The 22,987-nt window shown below is 35.6% G+C and overlaps 1 protein-coding gene across 3 annotated transcripts in view; it reads right to left on the reverse strand.

Moving 5' to 3' along the window:
- Positions 1-22,987, reverse strand: part of IPO11 (importin 11) — a 79,827-nt gene that overhangs the window by 51,905 nt on the left and 4,935 nt on the right. For all 3 annotated transcript variants that reach the window (XM_020783670.3, XM_020783669.3, XM_020783671.3), the window contains exons 2-15: positions 22,201-22,344; positions 18,974-19,074; positions 17,556-17,628; positions 15,894-16,097; positions 13,689-13,821; positions 10,948-11,006; positions 9,818-9,866; positions 7,812-7,882; positions 6,074-6,266; positions 5,808-5,960; positions 4,897-4,940; positions 3,206-3,296; positions 1,567-1,614; positions 496-601 (exon numbers count right to left, since the gene is read on the reverse strand). In XM_020783670.3, coding sequence (XP_020639329.2) covers positions 496-601; positions 1,567-1,614; positions 3,206-3,296; positions 4,897-4,940; positions 5,808-5,960; positions 6,074-6,266; positions 7,812-7,882; positions 9,818-9,866; positions 10,948-11,006; positions 13,689-13,821; positions 15,894-16,097; positions 17,556-17,628; positions 18,974-19,074; positions 22,201-22,338 — 1,463 coding nt within the window. In that variant the 5' untranslated portion in view covers positions 22,339-22,344. The remainder of the gene's footprint in view (positions 1-495; positions 602-1,566; positions 1,615-3,205; positions 3,297-4,896; positions 4,941-5,807; positions 5,961-6,073; positions 6,267-7,811; positions 7,883-9,817; positions 9,867-10,947; positions 11,007-13,688; positions 13,822-15,893; positions 16,098-17,555; positions 17,629-18,973; positions 19,075-22,200; positions 22,345-22,987) is intronic.

Genomic DNA, 22,987 nt, shown 5'->3' on the forward strand with positions numbered 1-22,987 from the left:
CATTATTTCAGAAACATTTAAACATGCTTATTTACATAACATCTAATACCTTAGAAAAATTTTTTTGACAAATACTATGATTTTTAACCCTGCAGCCCCCCTGGAATATCAGAATATTTGAGATCAATAATTTCCACAATTCTTAATGTTATATGTTTGAAAGAAATACTTTAATGCTTTATTGTTTCATAAAAATGGACATTTTTGGAAAGAGATACTAATTTTGAAGTCATATTCACTGTACACCAATACTTTCTCCCTTTAACCCAAGAACTGACGAATGAAGACTTGGGTGTTGTATTCAAAAAACCCAGAGCTTGAAAAATGTATCTTTTCTTTGGATTATCAATCCCTCCTTGCCACTGGCCAACTTTGCTAGAAAGTTCTGAAATTGTAGTAGGGAAAAATTTACTTGCCCAGACTTGATCAGAAATTGAACTGAATTTATATCCACAACCAATTAAAAAAAATAACAACATAAAGCAAAATTAATACCTGTCATGAGTGACTTTCAATTCTGCTAGCAGCTGGTTTTTAAACCACTGATCAAAATCCACGCTGTCAAATAACTCATATGCTGCCAGGCCAACTGCATTGTACACTGAAAGGGTAGAAATTAAACACCATTGTTCAACAAGGAATATCAAAACAGTCACACACACATACAAATGTTTGTGCCTGTGTATCACCATCAGAATTACTGCACCAGGTTCAAGTGTAAGTACTGAAACAAGAATTGTGCTAGATCAGGCCAAATAGAATCTACTGTACTTCAATATTCTGTTTTTATAGTGGCCAATGAGATTCCTGTGCAAAGCCCACAAGAGATTTTTTTTGAAATCCCAAGTATGTTACATAAGAAGGCAGAAGTCAAAATATTTAAAACACCCATCTGTTAAGTTACTTGCATATAGATACATACAAAGAGAGAGGGAAGTAATCTGTGTTAGAAACACATTCTAAAAACACTCAAGAAAGTGTTTCAGTGAAGTTTAGATTAATATTAGAATTCGTTTCTAAAGCAGGAGCATCAATCCCAGTAATTTGTTTTCCAGTGCTCAGCATCTCTGTCACAGACACAAAAGGTACAAGAACAATTACCTGCTGTACCACCATCTAGTAATTAAAGGCACACTCGACTGTGAACAAGGATGAGCCACCTAGTCACTGTAACAAATTATCATTTATTTTATTATGTAGGGGGGACATGTGAGCACAGATCTTGGAAAATCTGGGTTCCTTTTTCATATATAGAAACTGCATGGAATCACGAACATCTCCTTTTCAGAACTTGCAGTAAAACTGTGAAGAATGCAAAAGGTGAGAAGGGAGCCTTTGTATTATTTTCTAAACATATTCGCAGAACCATCATTCATGATATCTGAATAACACTCTAGACTTCTGAATGTGTTTTACAGCACAGTACTAGAAAAAACTATTCTTCTCACTGACTGGCTATGTATGTTGTGTATGTTATTTATTTTGGCCTTTGCTTTAAAAAATTTAGACAATTACAAATGTTGCCAATTGTTCAAACAAATAAAAAAAAAAAGATGTTTAATTTACCAGCATCTTTAATCAGTAGAGCTTGGGTATCATCCATGTTGGTGGGGACTGGAATAAAGAAAATTCACATTGAAATGTTAGAAATTAGCAAGGAAGCCTATGAAGCAGAAACACATGTTTCAGAGAACCTAGAAAGAAAGAAATTATGCAAAATAGATGTACATTCTCTAATTTTTCTTAAACGGATAATCCTCAAACTAAGAAATAAGATTCCTTAATGAGGAGAACAATGTTACTAAGAAGGGAAAGGTGGGTATCTATTTATGTATTGGCAGAAATATTTCTTTACTAGAGTGAACATAAACTTTAAGAGGCAGGCTATTTTCAGATGTCCTGTTCTTTAAATTTCTACATCATGGTTTGGATGACTGAGAATGATATGTGTATATTTAAGAGGCGTTCTCCTGCTTATTTAGTTTAATAAAGTACTTCATACTTTATGATAAACCTCAATGGGGTTAACACTCCTTTGGAAAGATCAGGTTCACAGCTCAGGGGTACTCTTGGACCCAACTCTCTCTAGAGAGGGACAAGTATCTATAACAAAGATGGTCTTTTTCAGCTTTGGTCAATTGTTCAGCTGTGTCCCTAGGCTGATAAGAAATGCTCGACAACAATGGTTCATGTGGTGATCATCTCTAAAATAGAATACTGTAACATTCTCTATTTAGGGCTGCTCTTGAAGTTGATATGGAAACTTCAACAGGTCCAAAATGCAGTGGCCAGAGTGAATACAGGTAGTAGCAGATATGAACACATATTCCCAGTTTTGGCACTTCTTTATTGGCTCTTAGTTTCTGTGCTCAATTTAAAGTGTTGGTCATAACCTATAAAGCGCTTAATGGTTTAGGACTTTCATATTTGGTGGAACATCTCTCCCATAAAATACTATCCTGGATGTGCTCCTCCCAGCCTTTGACAGTAAGAAGTGTAACACCCGAAAAGGCCAAAAAATCCAACCTTAGGAACCAAGTTTTTTTGGTTGTGGCCCCTTCCCTCTGGCATAAGCTTCCTACAGAGGTTGCCAAGCACAATCTCTGTTTTTAGGAAGCTAATTAAGACCAAATTATATAAAGCTGCCTTGTATATTGTACTGAAATTCTCAAATGGGTTTTAATTCGTGCATTTTTCTTTAAAGATAATTTTATATAGCAATAGACTTTACTGCATTTTATTGTATTTTTTTGTATTTATTACATGGTATTTATTGGATATTGTGAACTGTCCTGAGAATGTCAACATTAATCCTTTGCTAAAAGAACTAAAATACTATTAAAACGGAAAAATTCTATGACAAGTCTCACAGAGATGTTTCTATATTGATTCTAACTTATAAAATTTTTTTAACAATTTACTTCCATTTCCTTCTGGTATTATTCTATTTCCAGGAATCTTCAATAAAAATCTAGACCTAAATCCAACAGTTAATCTCACAAGTTCAAAAAGAATAGATTCACTGACTTAGGAGCTGGCTTAGTAAACTGCCATTGGTACAGTAGATGCAGTGTAGCTGAAATTAAGATATAGATACTAGTTGATATGCCAGACAAATGTTTATAGTAATATTAAAAATGTAATCTAATGTTTTACAGTAAAATATATGTTGCCATACTACAGATCATAAAAAACTAAAAAGTACCTTGTAAACTGTGAACCATTTCTAGAAGAACTGGGGTAAGAGTTTGATTGTATTCATGAAAAATATCAATGAAGAGTACTTCTGTGCATGGCTGAAAATAAGTTTTAATATTTATTATAGAAGGCAAAACAGCTTAAGTAAATCAATTTACAAATAAATTACTATCAAATCACATTTATCTAACTGCATGAACAGAACAAAAGAAAATTACAATTAGCATAATCATCAAGTTTTTGACATACGGTAGAAATTATTACTTTTCAAAGTTCATTGTTCCAAGTAAATTAATATCATTTAACAATATTTAAGTACAGTTCTGATAGTATGATAATGTGACAAAAAACAGAATTGCCCTAAAACAGCATGAGACATCTATAAAACTGAACAGAATTCTCAATTGCATACTATTATATTGAAACTATCTAAGGATGTGCCTCCTTATTTCTTCATTTTTGTTTTTTCAGCTCCAACTCCTAGAATTCTCCAGGAATTTCTGGGACAGAATTCTGCAAGTTCTTTCTACAGATCTGCACCTACAGACACCTACATTGCCTTCATCTAGAACAGGCCAAAGGTCCAAGGCTCCATAGCCTAGTTTTGGCTTTGTTTCCTGTTATTAATATACCAAAAAAGGAAGCTGTTGTGGTGTTCCTGGGAGTGCTAGTTCTTCAGGAAGCACCATTTATAGACTAAAGGACAGTGAGACTACCACACCAGAAACAACCAAAGCAGCTCCCTTTTTGTACATTGATACAAAGAGTCAAGATCAAAGCTAGGCTATGCCATCTCACAGATAGGCCATGGTTCAGGTGCATGAAATGTACATGACTGTAGATGTGGATCTGTGAACTGCAACTCCCAGAACTCTTCCTAGGGAATCTGTTGAGAATTCTATGACTTGGAGCAAAAACAAAACAAAACAAAACTAAAGGCACATTCTTATAACTGTTCCAGATAGTAGTTATTCCTGTTGCTTGCAGGGGGAAAAATCTTTACTGAATTGGATTCATGAATATTAACACCAGTCCAGGGCAGACAAATTCCCTTGTACTCCATTTACTTTATTGTGCTAGAAGTCTCTGGATACTACAAACCAATTGTTTGCACAATGTAGGTATGCATCATCCTTATTTATTCTTCATTTGCTACAGAATATTACTGAAGTACTGAATAGTACTGAAGTCTTGGAAATAGCTGAAAGGAATGGCAATATATTCATTAATGGATGGCAACGTATGTGTTAATGTCACCTAATACACCACATGTAACAACAATTCACAATCAACATACTTAACTCTACAGAAATGACAGTAGCAGAAATTATCCTCATGCATGCAACACAAAGCATGGGAACTTCCAGATATATGCATATGCTCCTCTAATAGCCAAGTTACTATGGGCAATCTGAAAATTCTGACAGAACATATATTCAAATGCCAAAGTGTCCCTATACCTCAAAAGGCCATGAGCAGTTTCTATTATTGAAAAGGTCCGGGCACCTCCATCTAAATTTCCTTTGCATAATTCAAAATCTCCAATTCCTCAAAAGTCCCCCCCCCCCCAATATCCTGGTACTGGGATCTACAAGTACGTGGATGCTTTTTAAAGTATTATGGCATGCTTCCAAAAATGTGGATAATTAATAACTATGTTCAACAAAGAAATAATACTACTATGTATAGATTACTTACTCTGATACTGTATTTCCAAGAATCTCCTCCTGTCTCTTCCACAGCTGATGTAAACAAATGAGGGAATACAGAATTAATACAGCAATACAACAGATGAAGTGGGAAGATCCAAAGATAAAAGGAATTGCCATATCCAGAGCATTGCTGAGCTAATGCTGGCAAGGCAGCAGAGAAGGAGAAGTAGCAGGGTTTCCCTGTTTTTGCTTTTGAAGATTTCTCTCCTGCTACAGTCAAAGCTAGTGTGTATTTCTCTTTCTATCAGGTCAACTTTGCAGATCTAGAAGGTTGTGGTTCTTATGGATCAAGATCCCAAACCTCCCAAATTCACACCACCACTAAAACACTGTAACACTGATGTAGAAGCAAAGGCTACAGAAATATCTCTGGGAGAGCAGAAGGAAGGATTTAAGATTGGATATTTCACTCCTATAGTGGACATTTTGCTTAGTTTTGGAGGGACGTTTTTTAAAATTGGTAACATTATTCAGGATATAGATTCATATAATTCAATTGTTTATTTACGGTCAAAGACCAGCAATATACTACAATTAAAATATATTACAATTAAAACATAATTTCCATAACCTCTAAAAACAGGTGATCCATTTTAAAACATTAACTTCCAAGTTAACATCTTCCTTTAAGACATCTAATAAAATAGTAAACAGGGAGAGATATAATCCATTATGTAACCCCTTCAATATCCATTCAGTGACTGTAGGATTGCAGCCTAAATAGTAACAGAAATTTAAAAATGCAATACTGATACAAAGTACAATTCTGCAAACTTTTAAATAATTAAAAGATCAGTTAATATATTGTTAACTGTAACATTGTAAACTTAGGTATCATAAACACAGCATATTATGTACTAAAATAAAATTGAATCAAAAGATTTACTATCTCCTTACTAAAGCCTTCTGGATCCTCTTCCCACATTGCTAGCTCTTCCTCAGTTAACAGAAAATAATGAGTGACCAGCCGCCTGCATATTTCTGTTAATGTTGGGTATGTGAAAAATGATGCCTTTATCTTATGAGCTTCAAGGGTTTCAGGACTGCTATCTGCAATAAATAGTTAAGGTGAAATTAATATATACTTTAGTAATTTTTATTAGAAAGGAATTTGCAATTATCAATGTTTAGTTTACATTTTTTAAATAAAAAAGCCAAATTACCTTCCACATTTTTGGATGGCTTGTAAGCATAATTTTTTACAATCATCTTAATCAGATTCATGCACTGGACAATAAATCGCTCAAACACAACTCCTTCCCCAGCCTCTGTGAAAACACAGCTTACAGCAAATTCCAGTGATCTCTGAATTAGAGGGGTGAATGAAAAAGGATGTTGGTCCAAGAAGTCTAAAAGCTGTAAGTTGAATGAGAGAAAATATAACAGAATAACATAAATGAAAACTAGAAATACAGACATAAATAACATTAGATAAAAATGACATGGAACAATATTATAAGAGTCAATGTGTTATACTGAATAGAGTAATTTAGTAGGACACTGGAGATCTGTTCTAGACATGTTCTTTACAGTCAAAGTTTTGGTTTTTTGTTCTGAATTTTAACAGCTTCAACAATCTCTTATTCAGCAAGTTTAAACAATATGTAAAAAAAGAATAAATCTAAATTCTGGAGAATGCTCGCTTCTAAAAGCCAGGTATCTCTACAATTGTAATTTGCTGTTTTGTACAAGCAAATTACCGAAAATTGTGTTCTCATTACTGTATCCTTAAAAGTTACGTTTGCATCTTATTCTATGTTTAATTTCATGCACTTCTATTTTCCAACTATATTTAACTTTTTATTTTAAACTACATTTAAAAATAAAACCACTTTATTGTAAAAGACAGGAGGCTTCAGCTGGCATTTACTATTTAACTAAATGTTTTATCAATTACTCATGTTCAATATAAATTTAGATTTCAAACTGACATGAATAATCACCCACACATCTACTATAATTATATCCTGTGTACAAAAATGAATGGGAGGCATTGTTTACAGATGAACTGAACTTTCCCTGAACTGAAACAATTATCAGACGCTGTAAGTTTTCCAGGCATTGTATGAACATAAAACCATCCTTTTATATTTTCTTATGTGAACAGGTTGTTCTAAAACTAGTTTCATTAGTGCAGAATAAATAGTATTTCAAGATTAACAGCTACTATTAGCAAGGCTGTCAAGTTGCACAGATATTCAAGAAAAGACCACTTTACTAAATTTCATGTGGTAGTCTTGAATTAAAATTTTCAGATTAAAAAGTGCATGCAGAATTTAATTCTTTGGCAGATATAAAATTCCCATTTTATACTGCAACCCCATTGAGACATTCAGGGTCAGGTTAATGTGAATGAATGAGGAAAGGAATCAAGCTAGCCGTGCCCTGCCTCTGATGGAAAATGATAATCTAAAGAGAATAATGTCCTCCATACATACAGCTTCTCATCACATAACACTGGGTTTTCTTTCCACATGACTGTACTCTTCATAAAGAGAAAAAATAATGGGAAAGGGTGGTGGTAGGGCTATACGGCTCCCTTTCCTCACAAGTTCAGTTTAATTATACCTGGTATGGCTGAAGAGGGATTATATTATACAGTCAATTATTTTCAAATGTACCCCAAAACAAGCCCTACTGAGTTCAGATACGTGAGTATAGGCCTTCAGTAGTGTCAAATGCCATGGATTCTATTCCTAAGCAAATGTAGATAACACTGCACTGCTTGCCGGGGACTGGAAATCAGTGTATGCATTTATATATAATGGCAAACAGTAATATATTCAGACATATTCCTCTCTGAAGAACTCTGCACTGAAGACAACACAAACATTGGATAATGCATATGATGTGGAAATGCAGGAACAATATTTTAGTGAATTTAATACATAGAAAACTTACCACTTTAGTGAACAGAATTATTGTTTTTTCTAAACGATCTCTGCAGACATTATCTGCTCCTATACTTCTACCTAGTAAATAAAACATTTAAACCTTTGTATTTTATTAAACCCCAGAACAGCAGAAAACACGTAAGACTGTGATGCCTTGAAAACTAAGCAGATTATGGTTACCTAACTTCAGTTTACTACATTTGATTGAAAGTGTTCCTAATTCAGTAAATTTAATAGCAAAAAGTTAACATTCAGATTTAGCAAAATGTACAAATTGAGTATACAGAAACAAAAGTAAAGACAACTGAAAGAAATAATAATGAATAGCAATTGATATATTCAATACAGAGAGTAGCAAGAAGGCAAAGTCTGGAAGCTCCCAGCTGGAATCTCACTTCACCATGAATACATGAGATAGTTTAACACAAGCCAGCCTCTCAAACCACAGTCCCTGATCTGAAATATGGAAAATAATAATACTGGCAAACATTATGTCATGATAAAATAATCAATCTCTGTGATACATTTTGAAACCTCTGAAGACCAACAAATCCTGCCAAATTAACATGGCAATCATTCAATAGCTTATCCAATTAAATCTGAAAACATAATAATCGAAGACTAGTTCCAAAATGTCTCTTGATGTCAACTGAAAATTTCAAATATAGAGGCTGAAATTCAGTAGTAAGTCACAACTAGAGCAGGCTCACTGAATCAGTGGCGATTTGGTGAACCACTCTTACATAAGTTCTATTGATTTAATAGGCCTACTCTAGCTGCGACTTACTACTGGATCTCAGTGATTGCTTATAAAAGCCAGAATATTTCAATCATAAACCTAATAGTTAATCTGATTAGGAAAATACTCTATGTGGCAAACATTTCCTTTAAAAAAACACCCTTTGTTAAGTATTTTATCATTTGGCAACATAAATTACAGTATAATTCTGAACACCATGTCTAGAAAAAGGACTGTGTGTGAAAGGGTAATGGAGTTATTGGCTGGGGATGATATTCAGTAATTGAAAGTTTCCTACTTCTGTCCCATGGTTCTTCCAACTCTTATGCAATCTCTTTCACAACGTGGAAGCTGTGGGAGGCACAGGATGTAAGGAGGAAGTTTTTAATTATTAAAAAATTCACCACAGTCAGATGATGGTACCAGAAGATGGAGATTCTTGGTATTTAAAGACTTCATCTTTCTGTTCTACTGGAGTTGGAAAAGCCACAGGACAGGTTTTAATTACCAAAACCTATGCCAGCAACATGTTCACCCTTCTGCAGATGCAATTTACACAAAAGGATTTCAGCCTATGATCACAACTCTAAACAAACTGGCTGGCTGAAATTCAGTACTACATCGCAATTAGGGTAGACCCACTGACTCACTGGAACTTATGGACTCACCAAAACTCTACTGGTTCAATGGCCCTACTCTAGTTCAACTTACTATTAGATTTCAGCCACTGTCTAGGGAGGAAGCCTATGTCAGATGTAGTAGAACGTATCTCCCAGTAAAAATGCTTAGAATTGTTGTTGATGATGATGATGATGAATGATGATGATGATAAGCCATCAAGTCAATTCATGATTTTCTTGGTATAGTGTGTTCAGAAGTGGTTTACCTTTCCCTTCTTTGGGGGGCTTTCTGTGACTGTGCAGCTTGCCCAGCTGGCTTCACAGCCAGATATCTAACTCTGAGCTATCCAGCCAATTCTTAGTATTGCATGGCTTGACATACTGTATTTCATAATATTTCATATTATGTATGTATGTATGTATGTATGTATGTATGTATGTATGTATGTATGTATGTATGTATGTATGTATGTATGCATGTATGTATGTATGCATGTATGCAACGCATTATTCTGGGCAGTTTACAAAATAGCATCAAGTTAAAATAAAACACATAATCAATAACATAAGCTCAAGATGCATAATATCTGCATTGACAATATTGTCTTGTGCTGTGAAATATAATACTGCAAAAGCAAAACTTCAAATACTTACTGCATTCCAAAAATTGCTTCAACCGTTCAAATATGGCATGGAGAAATCCCTAGAAGGCATAAAAACACCAAATAAAAGTTAACTGTACTACACGAAACCATAAGAAAGAGAAGAATATCATATTTTCACTAAAATGTTTCAGAGTACATTATTGGCAAGAAACAACAGGGACACAGGAAAGGAAATTATGGGCAATAAGCAGAACAGATGAGCTAGCAGTATTTAAGGGACAAACTAGATTATAAGCTAAATGTTTATATGCATTTAATTTTTCTAATTTACATTATTTAAAAATCAACCAATGAAAGGAGGGAAATGGATTTAACCCTCTAGAAAATAGAACAGCTGACCAGAGTGAACTTTAATCACAATCAAGGCATATGACTCATCATTATCATCATCTTAGAACTGTAGAGCTGGAAGGAATCATAAGGATCATCAAGTCTAACCCATGTCAAGGAGGCACTGTAGGGAACTGAATTCCCAACCTCTTCGCTATACTAACCAATAGGATTTCAGCCATCATCTAGTTTTATCCTATATGAAAAGGACAGAGATCAGGAAATTGAAAGTGCAAATATACATTGTTATTGCTATTTTAAATAATACATATAAAGAAAAGTCACTTATTTTTTTCTGAAAAAGTACCGACTCCCTGAATTTCAAATTACTGACATTATGATAAAAATGAAGGGAAGAGGAAATAATAAAGTAAACTCTGTCATTTAAATCCCTCTCTCTCTTTCACACACACACATATGGCTATGATATGGTGATACCACATTTCATTTCCCTTTTGGATCTGTTGTCTACACCTTAAAATTCCAGACATAACAACTTAAAATAAGGGTTTGTTCTGCTGATGGAACCAGTTTGATTAATGGAACCCTAAAGGTAAAATGGTTCTCTCCACTGCCAGGGAACTGTCAACAGAACAGGGGAGATCTTCCCCACAACGCCCTATATGTAAGCCTGAACTTCCAGGCAGCTCAGAAAATGTCCCCAATTGATTTTTCTTAGGAAGGATGGCTGGAACATGAAGATGAACTAGCAGAGCAGTACTAATGTATCATGGTCTTTAGATCAAAAGAGCATAAAATATTTGCGGAAAACAAATGTTTGCTACCTACCATCACTTCTATGTTCCGATGAGGTTCCACAAACCCATGGACAGTCAATTTACGAAGTACTGAAAAATTAAACAAATTTTATTGGCCCATAAATATCACTTCACTTTTAAAGGCTATTCAAAAAAAAACCCCAATACATTTCTAAAATTACTGCTATAAACTAATGGTTTATTTAAAGAATAAATATTTAGATGCTCAATTTCTCAGCCAATATGGGTTTTATATTCCTTTTTTTAAAGAAAAGAAGACATCCTAATCGATATATAACAAAGATATTACAACCATAATTTTACTAAATAACTGTATTTTTGTGCTCTTGAGACCAATTCCTCTACAATTATAACATTCTATTCTGCTCAAATAATTGAAAAGGGTTATGAAATTTTTGGTTTTGTTCTAAGAGAAAATGGGAACTTTCCACCTATTTTTCTACATTTTTACAAAGAAGTTTTATTATAAACTAAACTTTCAACAGTACTAAGGCATGGCATATTACAAGAAGAATAAAATATGAACAGCTACATTTAGCACTGCACTGACTTGTCTGATTAAAAATGTTAGGTGGGAGAACAGCCTACACAGTGTTACTTTAAAAATCAATGGGTTGGTAATTTAAAATAACACTCCAAAGTGACATAAATCTTAGAATTAAAGAAAAGCTCCAGGCACTGACAGGACTATAATATTGTATCTTTTGCAAAATGTGAGTGCTGTAAAAATAAAAAATAGCTCATATGAACCTGAAGAAAAATATATTCAACTTTTTAAAGGTCCAGAATAACCTTATTCTATCAGCAGGAAAAATGTATCATTAGTACAGTGGTGCCCCACATGACAACGATAATTCGTTCCATAGGTTTGCGAAAACATCGTCTTGTGAAAACCGTTTCCCCATTGCATTGAAACCCGTTTAATGCGTTCCAATGGGGAAAAATCGTTGTCATTTTGCGAAGATCGCCCATAGGGAAGCCATTCTGTGAAGTGCCGATCAGCTGTTAAAATGGCTGCCCTGTGAAGCATCAGTCCCGAAAACACCCGTTTTGCGAAGCACCGATCAGTGTTAAAATCATTATCTTGCGAGAAACGGTTTGCGAAGCAGGGACCCAAACATCGTCCAGCGAAAATCGCCCATTCGAATCACTGTTTTGCGAATTGCTATAGTGATCGCAAAATCTCATCGTCATGCGGATTCGTCATTTTGCGAGGTTGTCTTCTAGCGAGGTACCACTGTATAATTCTACACCACATTTTCTTAATTCTTTCTGGAAAAACTAAGAGTCCATGTTATTTTATACATTTTTATTGATTCAATCCCCAACCTGGAAGCACATCTTAATGTGTTGAAGAGAGTGTAAAAGGGAACTGAAACAGCATCAGCAGGGTGTTAGATTCTGTTATAACTTCCACTATCCTCATCCAAGGTAGAATTATCAAAACTGAAACAACAAACTGAAGTGCATCCACCCTTCTCAGTATCAGCAGAAGGGATTTGATAGTTCCAAAAGTGATGCAGGTGAAGAAGTTCTACAGGGATAGCTAGTGGGCAACAACAATACTAGAAGATGACATTGACAGGGGAACTTTCATAGACAACAGCAATGACAATCAAACCAAATCTTGTTTATAATGTGCAGATGAAAATAATGGTAAACTACTTTGAATAGCGATACCCCAAAAACCATATAATGAGACAATCCAAACAAGAGATAGTGCTAGAGGACAAAATTCACAATTCAGAAGCCACAGCATTAGCTACTAGAGAACTGCAAAGCAGAAATAGTGCTGTTGCTAGTAAAGCAACTAGATTAAAACTGAAAAGATATCCAGCTGCTGGCACATACAGAGTCAAAACGAAAGTCCAGTGCTATAAAACAAACAGAATTGGAAGCTGGAATGTAAGAAGTATGAATCAAAGTTTGACATTAAAAAACAAAAAATAGAATATTTAAACATTTAACACTTGGTGTGACCAACTACATTGAATAGAAAAACAATACTTTCAGACAATTAGTATGTGTTTTATTCTGAAAAAGATAAACCCAGAATAAGCAATATACATCTAACAGCAAGCTGAGATACAGCACATACAATTAGGAAATATACTGCAAGGTCTGATCCAATTATATCAACAGGAAAGCCTATTAATATAATCATCATTCAAGACTATATTCCAACTATAGACGCTGAAAGAATAAAAAACTGAAAGCTTTTTGCAAGTGGCCACAGAAAATTTATCACTCAGCAAAACAGGATATGCAGATAATCATTTGTGACTGGAAGGCAAACAGGAAATAAATGAGAAACAAAGCTCTTCAATAATTTGGCCTAAAGGTGAGAAACAAAGTAGGGAAATGACATACAGAATTCTATGAAGCCAAATATCAGTGTTAAGTGTTACGATGCAAAACTTGAGACAAAGATTTTATAGACACAGTGGACCACCAGAAAGACAAATCAAAGCAAGCCTGATTATGTTGAGGCTACTGAACTTCCAACATATCACAAGACAAAACATATAGAAAGGACACTAATGCTAGGCACAATAGAAGAGAGTATAAGATTTAACATGAAGAGTTCACAAAAGGAAACCATGGTCTCCGATTTGCAAAACCTAAACAGGGTGATAGCACCTTTCGAAGATTATTATTAATTCATTGGATCATCATGTCAGAAACAACTTGAGGGCACATAACAACACAGTGACTTAATACATTTTGTACTGTTGCAATTTTATCAATTACCTTTCAATGATAATATAGTCCTTTCTAATGAATTGCTCATAGCAGTTTCATCTCTAGTACAAGTCTGCTGGAGGAATGTATCTGTATGATGATTCCACAAGGAACAGGTAAAACTATAAATTCCAGATGCTAACTGCAATAAAAATTATTTAGAAAGGTTAAAACAAATGACATGTGGCAAAAATAGATCTTTGTAAGAAAACACAGCAGCTTGCTAAAGGTAGTCATAACATTAACATGAATGCAACTGCACATGATCAACCTGTTTCCCCCGTTTTACTGGGACATACATTTAGGTTTGAACTCTTTCTCATGATTGAAGTTTCACTGGGTTTGAGCCAGTATCCAAAGAATAACATAAACTCTTGAAAAATTATTTAAAATATTCCAGAATAAAGCCATGGCTTGATATACTCCTTGTGAAACTGAAGTGTGTTATATCTTTCAGTCACACATAAAGGAGGAGAGAGAAGAGGAATTACATATTTTCCATCTACCAAAACCACAGGTGGGGATTCTTAGGTTTTCCAGATGTTTTGTACTTGACTGCTTAGAGCCACAGCCAGTACAACAAATGGTACAGAATTATGGAAGCTGCAATCCAAAATATCTGGAGGGTCTAATTTCTAACTTTAAACAGATTCATCTCTCCAGATCTTCTTGGAGTACAACTAGCCAATCTTAGTCAACAGAGCCAATAACGAGAGATTGTGGAAGTTGCAGTCTAAGAACATCCATAGGGCAGAATATTTCCTGTGCCTAATTTAGATGAAAACCTGATGGGGGAGGAGGGCTTTGTCATTAAAATTTCAGTTCTGAGCAGAATGAAATATACACAAGTCAGACACCAACATATAGTGGTGCCTCGCTTAATGATTACCTTGTTAAACAACGAATCTGCTTGACGATGAGGTTGTTGCGATCGCTTTTGCGATCGCAAAACGATGTTTTAATGGGCAAAATTCACTTCCTGATGATCAGTTCCCTGCTTCGGGAACCGATTCTTTGCATTACAACGATCAAAACAGCTGATCATCAGGTTTCAAAATGGCCACCCGCTGTGTAAAATGGCTCCCTGCTGTGCTTTAGGACGGATTTTTGTTGCACAGGCATCGGAAAATGGCCGCCCTATGGAGGATCTTCACTCAACGCTGAGGTATTTAGCCCATTAGAACGCATTGAGTGGTTTTTAATGCGTTTCAATGGGCTTTTTTATTTCGCTTGACGAGGATTTCGCTTTACAGTGATTGCGCTGGAATGGATTATCCTCATCAAGTGAGGCACCACTGTACACATTTCTCAAGCTACATGTTTCTAGTCTATTAAGATGTTAATAGCAATTAACAAAACCTCAAAACACAAAGTGAAAATTTAGACTGAAGTACTAACTCCCTCTCAGAAATGCTGAAATAGTACTCCAAGTACAGCAGTCATAATAAAACTATTTTGATGACAGAGACACTGCTAAGCAAAATGTAAACTAATTACAAGTTTCCCCCCAGAAATTATTCAAATTATCATAGTAAATAGCAAAATGGAGACAGATGGTAATAAATCTTATGTGTTATGCAAGTACTTTTCCCCCTCAGACATAATCCAATTTATGCCTTAACATGCAATTGTTTTTCCAAGAAACAGTTTGATTTTATTTGTTCTTTGAGAAGTACAGCTATACATCAAACATTCCTTCCTTCCCTACAACCTTCTGAAAAAAGCCATCTGCTACACCCTTACATTTGCTCCAAATTTGCCTTAATTTCTCTGCACTTTAAATACGTTCTCACAGAAAATTTGCTATGTGGAGCTAATAAAAACATAAATTTTCATGCAGCACTTGTGATTTTGGAAAAGTATACCTAGTTTTATTTCCAGAATACTGGATTACACTGTTTAGCACAATGTCTACATTTATAATAATAATAATAATGTTTAATTAACAGTCACAGCATGGATTCTATTAAATGGAATAGATCATGCTTACTAGTACACATGCCAAACATTATCGCAATGATAAATTTTGCTAACAGGCCATTATCAACTAAAGGTTAAAAAGAGTTCTTCCTATATGAAGAGCTCTCAGACAGGAGCCTTCAGTGTTCATAGTTGGGTGTTATTGTTACATTATTCTGTTGGGGATCAGAATCAATGAAACAGCATGAGAAATGGATCCGGCTAAAATGGTCCATTACTGAAAGTGATACTCACATCATAGAAAAGTTTTCTGTCTGCAGCAAGCCGTTTAGATGCCAGTGTCTTGGTGACATGATAAAAAGTAAGTAAAGCTCTATGTTGGCGAAGATCATCTTGAACTTTAACTGATTCTACCAATGTAGGAATAAGTTCTGGCCATTGCCTAGGACAATCCAGTCTAGCAACCTTTGCAATCAAAACAGCTATCTGTGTGGCAATCTGCAAAGACAACCATAAGACACATCCCCAGTAAAGACAAACAGGCTCTTTGTAGCTACAATACAAAGACAGGGTCAGGTTTTGTTGTCATTTTATGTTAAGAACCCTCATATTTCTGTTGAAATTCCAGGCAACACACTGCCAAGTTTGACAAAGCAGATACATCAATTACAGATTAAGTAGTCTTTCTTTTCTGAAAGACTACAGAAAAACAGCTGATTGAAGTGGGATCTGAAAAATAAATGCTGCATTGTGAATTACACTTGTTAACTTTTCCATACAATCAGTCTTCCACCAGGGGCTGAAATCCTGTTGTCAGATGGGAGCCATGGAATGGAAAGATGAAGTATTTCATTACTGAAAAACACTGCCACTGGATGTTTACAGAAGGGGGAGATTTTCAGTAGTGAAAGACTTCCTCCTTCTCTTCTACAAATTCCACGTTTCTTACCCAATGAAATGAATTAATTACAAGGGTGAAAAATCTGCAAAAGAGAATACAGAAGTATTTAATTACTGAAAATCTCCCACTACTAGTGATGTCATCATCTTTCCACAGGCACAGTTATACCAATGAGAGATCAACCAAAGTCAATGGACATACTCATACCCCAATGGGCTATATTTGGTGTCTCTTCAGTAACTACTGTGGGATGTTTCTTGAAATTCCCCCCAAACTTTCTACCCCGTATTGCTTGGTTGGCCCCTTTTGGCAATATAAAGATCAAAATTCATCTTCAAGTAACCAGGGGTCCAGCAGTGAAGACTAGGAGAGGCAAAGGGTGAGTTAATTGTCTTGAGATAGGAATTCCCCTCCCCCTCATCCTACCTCCAACACTGCCTACAAACAAGTATTTTCTTGGACTACATCTTGGTCTGGAATACATGCACAAATACAACACACAGCAATTCTGCAATCTGTTTCTAGGAAGCCGAATGTTTTATTAATTCTTGTTCTCTTTACTCCTCTCCTGCTAAACACTATCTAGTCTTCATTTTTAATGAAACCAAGCTAGAAAACTTACATTCTACAACCTAACATGTTTTATTCTCCAATATACTCAAAGGACCATGATCTGCCCATATGCACATAGCAGCATACAACATACTCATTTCAGCAATCACATCATACCACATGAACTAGCTAACTTTTTAAGTTTTTACTTTGAGTGAAATTCTGTTGGAAATTAAGAAGAAACAACAAAACCAGTGACAATATCTTAATACATGAATTTCTGATTCTTCTACTACATGCTCAAAGGGCATAACAGTTGCTACCTATCTTCATGAACTACCATTATGTTTGTGAACTACCACTAAAAATATTTTCCCTAAACAGCATAAAATAAAACAAACTCATTCCTTTAAAGCACCAGTCATTTAGTTCTAAACTAAACAAAACTACAAATTACAAAGAAAGAATTACAGTTCACAATAATCTTTTATATCAACACTAACCTGGTTTACTGGCTCATTGAAATTGGCAATAAGCCCTGCACGTAATGTAGATTTCTCTTCTTCTGAAAGAGCACTGTTCATTGGGAAATTAAAGGCATTATTATTAAGATGTATCAATATGTAATTTGCCATTTCTTCAAGAATCAATGAGTTTTGTGTATTCATGAGAATGCTGGAAGACTTACCCATTACCTTTCATTAACTTTTTAAAATTATGCAGCTAATTAATATTTTGTAAAACTCAGAGAAGTACAAAATTGCAGTCTAACACAGACAATGGCAAGTTCCTTTCCACCATCTTTGTTATATACTTTGTAAATTTGTAAATTCAGTCTGTTTAGGAAATGACTGAAAATTCAGAAAGCAACTGATATTATTTTCAGAATCACAGTAATGGCATCTAGCTCAAGAAGTCTAGAACCTGAACCCAACTCTGCCATGAAACTAAGTAGGTGACCTCAGGCGAGTCACACTGATTCTGATAGGCAGTAGCAATGAGCAAACTAATAACCAGTAGCCTCTGATTCAGACTGGCCTAAAAGTTTAATACAGATCAAGCAAGGAGGACTGTCCATATGGACAATTTGGGCCAAAGTGGGGAGTTGTCTGTAAAAGGTATACACATCATCCTGTGCTCCTGTCCCTCATTACTATACTGCACAACAAATTATATACAGTGGTGCCCTGCATAGCGACGTTAATCCGTTCCGGATTGTCGCTATGCAGAAACATCGCTAAACGGAACGGAACAAGCCATAGGAACGCATTAAACTTCGTTTAATGCGTTCCTATGGCTCCCAAACTCACACTTCAGTGAAGTTCCTCCATAGCGCCGCCATTCTCGCGCCCTCAGTAAGCGAGGGCAGGGCACGAAAACACTTGCGGTGGCCATTTTGGGCACCCGGCAGCCATTTTGGAACCGCCGATCAGCTGTTTAAAAAAATATCGCAATGCGAAGATTGGTAAGCGATGCGATTTTCGGCCATAGAAAACATCGCAATGCAATTGCTTTTGTGATCGCTAAATCCGCATCGCTATGCGGATTTGTTGTTAAACGGTGCGCTCGTTAAGCGAGGCACCACTGTAGTCACTTGGTGAAAAAAGTACACTAACCCTTCTGTGACAGTTATTTAGAAACAAGATATGCAATGGGTATGAATATGACAGATCTGGTGCTGAGTAAGAATGTTACTACTGTCCCTAAACACTGCCATAGCAAGCAGGGAGGAGTGAGGTCATCATCATGGAAATTGTGAATACATTTCTATCTCCTTAATGGTAGAGATCACTACAGATAAATATTTTGCATGCTACCACTCAGGAAATATGTTTTCTTCTCATTACTTTCATATTTTATTTAAATCACTATTTTAACCAGTGGGCCAGAAAAATGGAAAGACAATAAATTTGTTACTTACTGTGGTGCCGCTAGCCTCCAATAGCGGTCAATTCCATTTTTGAAGTACAACACTGCTAACCACCTCACATTTACATCCAATGTATGATTAGTGAAGATATTCTACAAGAAAAATGAAGAAGTTCAACACAATTCTGCATGTTACATTTAAAGATCACCTTAGCAATGGAGAACAACATGTATTTTTAGATGCATACAGTAAATTGTAGTTCTGCATTAAGAAAACAAGTCTCAGGAAGTCCAAGGCTTCTGCGCCCCTTCTCTGCAGCCAAAAGGAGATTTAAAGCTTCTGCTCCCATTCTGGATAAGCTGTAGTTTAACACACCATTCAAATGCTAACACATGGTTTCAGATTAGCCATACAGTGGTGCTTCGCAAGACGATGTTAATTCATTCCGCGAAAAACGTCATCTTGTGAAAACACTGTCTTGCAAAACGCGGTTCCCCATTGGAATGCATTGAAATCTATTTAATGCATTCCAATGGGGGGAAAATCGTCGTCTTGCGAAAATCGTCCATAGAAAACATCGTCTTGTGAAGCGCCACAGCAATCACAAAAAACAATCATCTTGTGGATTAATCGTCCTGCGAGGCACCACTGTAAATATATAAAACCCAGCTTCATAAATTATGGTTTGAACTTGGGTTGTTTAAAAAATGAACCCACAGTATGTTTGGGCTTGTGTGTCACAAACCATAATTAATTTAAAAAAGAAACGAAGTATTCTGAACATCCTTCACACCCAAAGCAGAGGAAAAACATGGAGCAAACAAGTCCAAGGTTAAACTGAGGCTGTTTCTCATAATGCTAAACTGATGCTAAGTGCAGAGTTTTTCCCAAACTGGTACTCACCAGATGCTTTTGACTTCATTTCCTATCAGAACTATCTAATATGGCCAATGAATGGAGATCATAGGAACTGAATTCTATAACATCTGGCGGGCATTAAATTGCAGAATGCTGATTTAGCACTACATCTCCATAAGGACACTGTGACTGAGACCATAGCTCTTTCCAGGCTATACACACTTTAATTTATTGAAGACAACCTAAAAATCTATAATAAATAAATTCAGCATATCAATAGACACCTACAATTAAAGAATACAGTTTTATCCTGATGATTCAGCAAAGACTTAATAATCATAATCGTGATGATTCTGGGGCAGAACACTATTGGTCTCCATGATCACATAAGGAAAATGTACCTTGTTCACAAGCCATCCACCATGCTCTCCCTTATCCACTGATAAAACAAATTACCTCTGTGATCAATATGGATTTTACCTTAGTTTATTTTTATGTTATATGTAAACTGCCCAGAGTAGACACGTTCTAGATGGGCAGTATATAAATCTAACTGATTAGTTAGTTAATTAACTAACTGCTGTAATTAATACCTTACTTGTGCAGTTTTCCTCTGAAAGGATATGAACCCAATAAACAAATGTTAAAAGCTTGCAAAAGCTTCATTTATTTGTTAATTTAGAAAATATTTTTTCTTTGGATGGGTTGTTACATTTTGAAAGAGCATGTAATCAAGTAGTTCCTCCATACATGGTTGTTACAGAAATGAAATGTGAGCCATCAAAATGGGAAGACACTTGCCCTTCTAAGCCTGCTATACGATATGAATCATTGAAGAATAAATACCCAATCAGAAACACAACTACTGTGGGAATGCCAATATATTAACAGTGCTAATGTCTGCCAATACAACTACTTAACATTACTTTTTACGTGCTCCCATTTACAGAGCTATCTGCTGAATGCCACAAGGATCAAAGCCTGACAAAATAATTGCTTAGAGATGTGTATAGCAAAATCCAAACATACATGTCAAAAAAGGTTCAGTTAAGCTCCTACCCATTCATGCCAAAACCCAAACCAAAACACAAACCAGGTAATCCTGGGAAGCCCATTATATATACTGACACCATCAGTGTTGGGATATCTGGATACATGAACTTTGCCTTCAAAGTTCATGCCATCAATGCTTCTAGGTATGTAAGAAATGACTTTCTGAGGAACTTACAATTTATTCACTGTAATAGCTACCCAGATTACACCATCCTAGCTACTATTAATGCAGTGGTTCATCACACTAAAATCCCTCAAATGGACAGATCACAAGCCATGAGGAAAACCATTCCGAATGAGAGTACAGCACATCTACCACTAGACTCTGTTACTCACTCAAAAATAACTATTTCGCTTTGGGGAATAATATGTGTCTTCAGATCAACAGCACAGCTTACAGCCATGCTATGCTGGCTGGCACCACGGTACACAAAGATATTCATGGATGAATGTTTCCTCTGTTGTTGTACTCAAACACCTCTCTTTGGTCTAAAATACATCAATGGTATCTTTTATCATTTGAACTCATGGAAAGGAATAACTTTAAGTAACTTTCACTCTACCATCAATCTGCATTTAGACCAATTTACAAAACAGGTATACAGTACTTTCTGTACATGATTACGACTATCTACACAATAAAGCATGCTGCTTAAGGCACATAAGCATCACACTACATTGAAAACTCAGTGAACATTACAAAAAGCAACACATCTCAAGCTTCCACAAAATCTATTCTCTACAGCCACATTCTCAAATACAACTGCATCTTCTCAGATCCATGAGACTCAGTACTCCTGGATGTACAGAAGGCATTTCTTAAACTACAATACATATTCACTAAGGTGAAAAAACATATTGATAGGGCAAGACCAGATTAACCAATTACAAGACCGATAAACAGACAAACACCACTAGTAGTCACCAACATTTCCCAAGTAAGGCGTATCATTAACAAGCTATTCATATTCTGAACATTAATATATCTATTTTTCAGAACATTTCAAACTCCTAGGACATTTTATCACTTATTCCAAAATAACAAATGTACTTTCATTACCAGCAAAAACAAACAAAATAATTCTTTTTAACCTGATAATAGAAATGGGCAGCTGTGGCCCTGCAGATTTTGTTGAACTGCAACTCACAGTAGTTTTAACCACCACTGTGATTGATAAGGAAAAGGAAGAATGGGAGTTGCTGTCCAAAAACATTTGGAAGAGCACATTTGCTTTACAATATGAAGCAAACATCTGTGCAACTGAAATAGTTTCTGTCATTTTACAAGGAAATTATAGGATTATATAAGTGAGCCATGATGACTAAAGAAAACACTTGAGAACTAGTAGTTCACTGTGCCAACTTACCAATAATACTGAATAGAAACCTGGTTGTGTTTCCCACTGCTTCAGTTGTTCCTCAGCTGGTTTTAGCACAGCAGTATTTTGACTGGTGGCTTGGGTCAAGACTTGAAGAACAATGCTACTAGCACTATTGAGATCCATGAAAATCTGTAAAAACATGTAATGGAAACATATTGGTATATTTTGCAATCCTAGAGATCCCTACCACCTAATCTCTGTCAAATTTACTATTTACCGAAAACAAGATATTGAGAATGGTCAGAACCCTAAGTATCCAATACTTTTTATGTGACCACTCACAAGAACAAGAAAAATTTTCCTACTACATTCAACACTATAATTAATCATACATTCTAACCTTTGAAAAAGACCAACCATACAGAATGTGGGTGATAGAGACAACATTTGAACTGAAGGTTTATTCATGAATGTAAGGTCATATAAGAAGTCTTCAAGAATTATCAACAATCAGGTTTTATTTGCAAGAGTTCCTTAATGTCTTTCATTCCAGAATGGTCACCATATAAATAGAAAGGAGGAACATCTCCAACCCATAGGCCTAATCTGGACTAGTGTAAGGTCAGAATCCAGACTATGGAGACTTCTGTTCTACCATCCCCTTTCTAAATTCCATTCCCTGTAGACTAAGGGGATAAGACAAAGGAATTCTTCGTTTTATTTCATCTTATGAGAGATTTTATTCTTTAGTCAGGAATAGAATGCTGCACACATCAAGCTCCTCTCAGATAACACTTGTGACACACCAGCACCAGAAGAAAGCACTTCACAC

The sequence above is a fragment of the Pogona vitticeps genome, chromosome 2 (assembly GCF_051106095.1).
Source record: "Pogona vitticeps strain Pit_001003342236 chromosome 2, PviZW2.1, whole genome shotgun sequence".
Classification (NCBI taxonomy): Eukaryota; Metazoa; Chordata; class Lepidosauria; order Squamata; family Agamidae; genus Pogona; species Pogona vitticeps.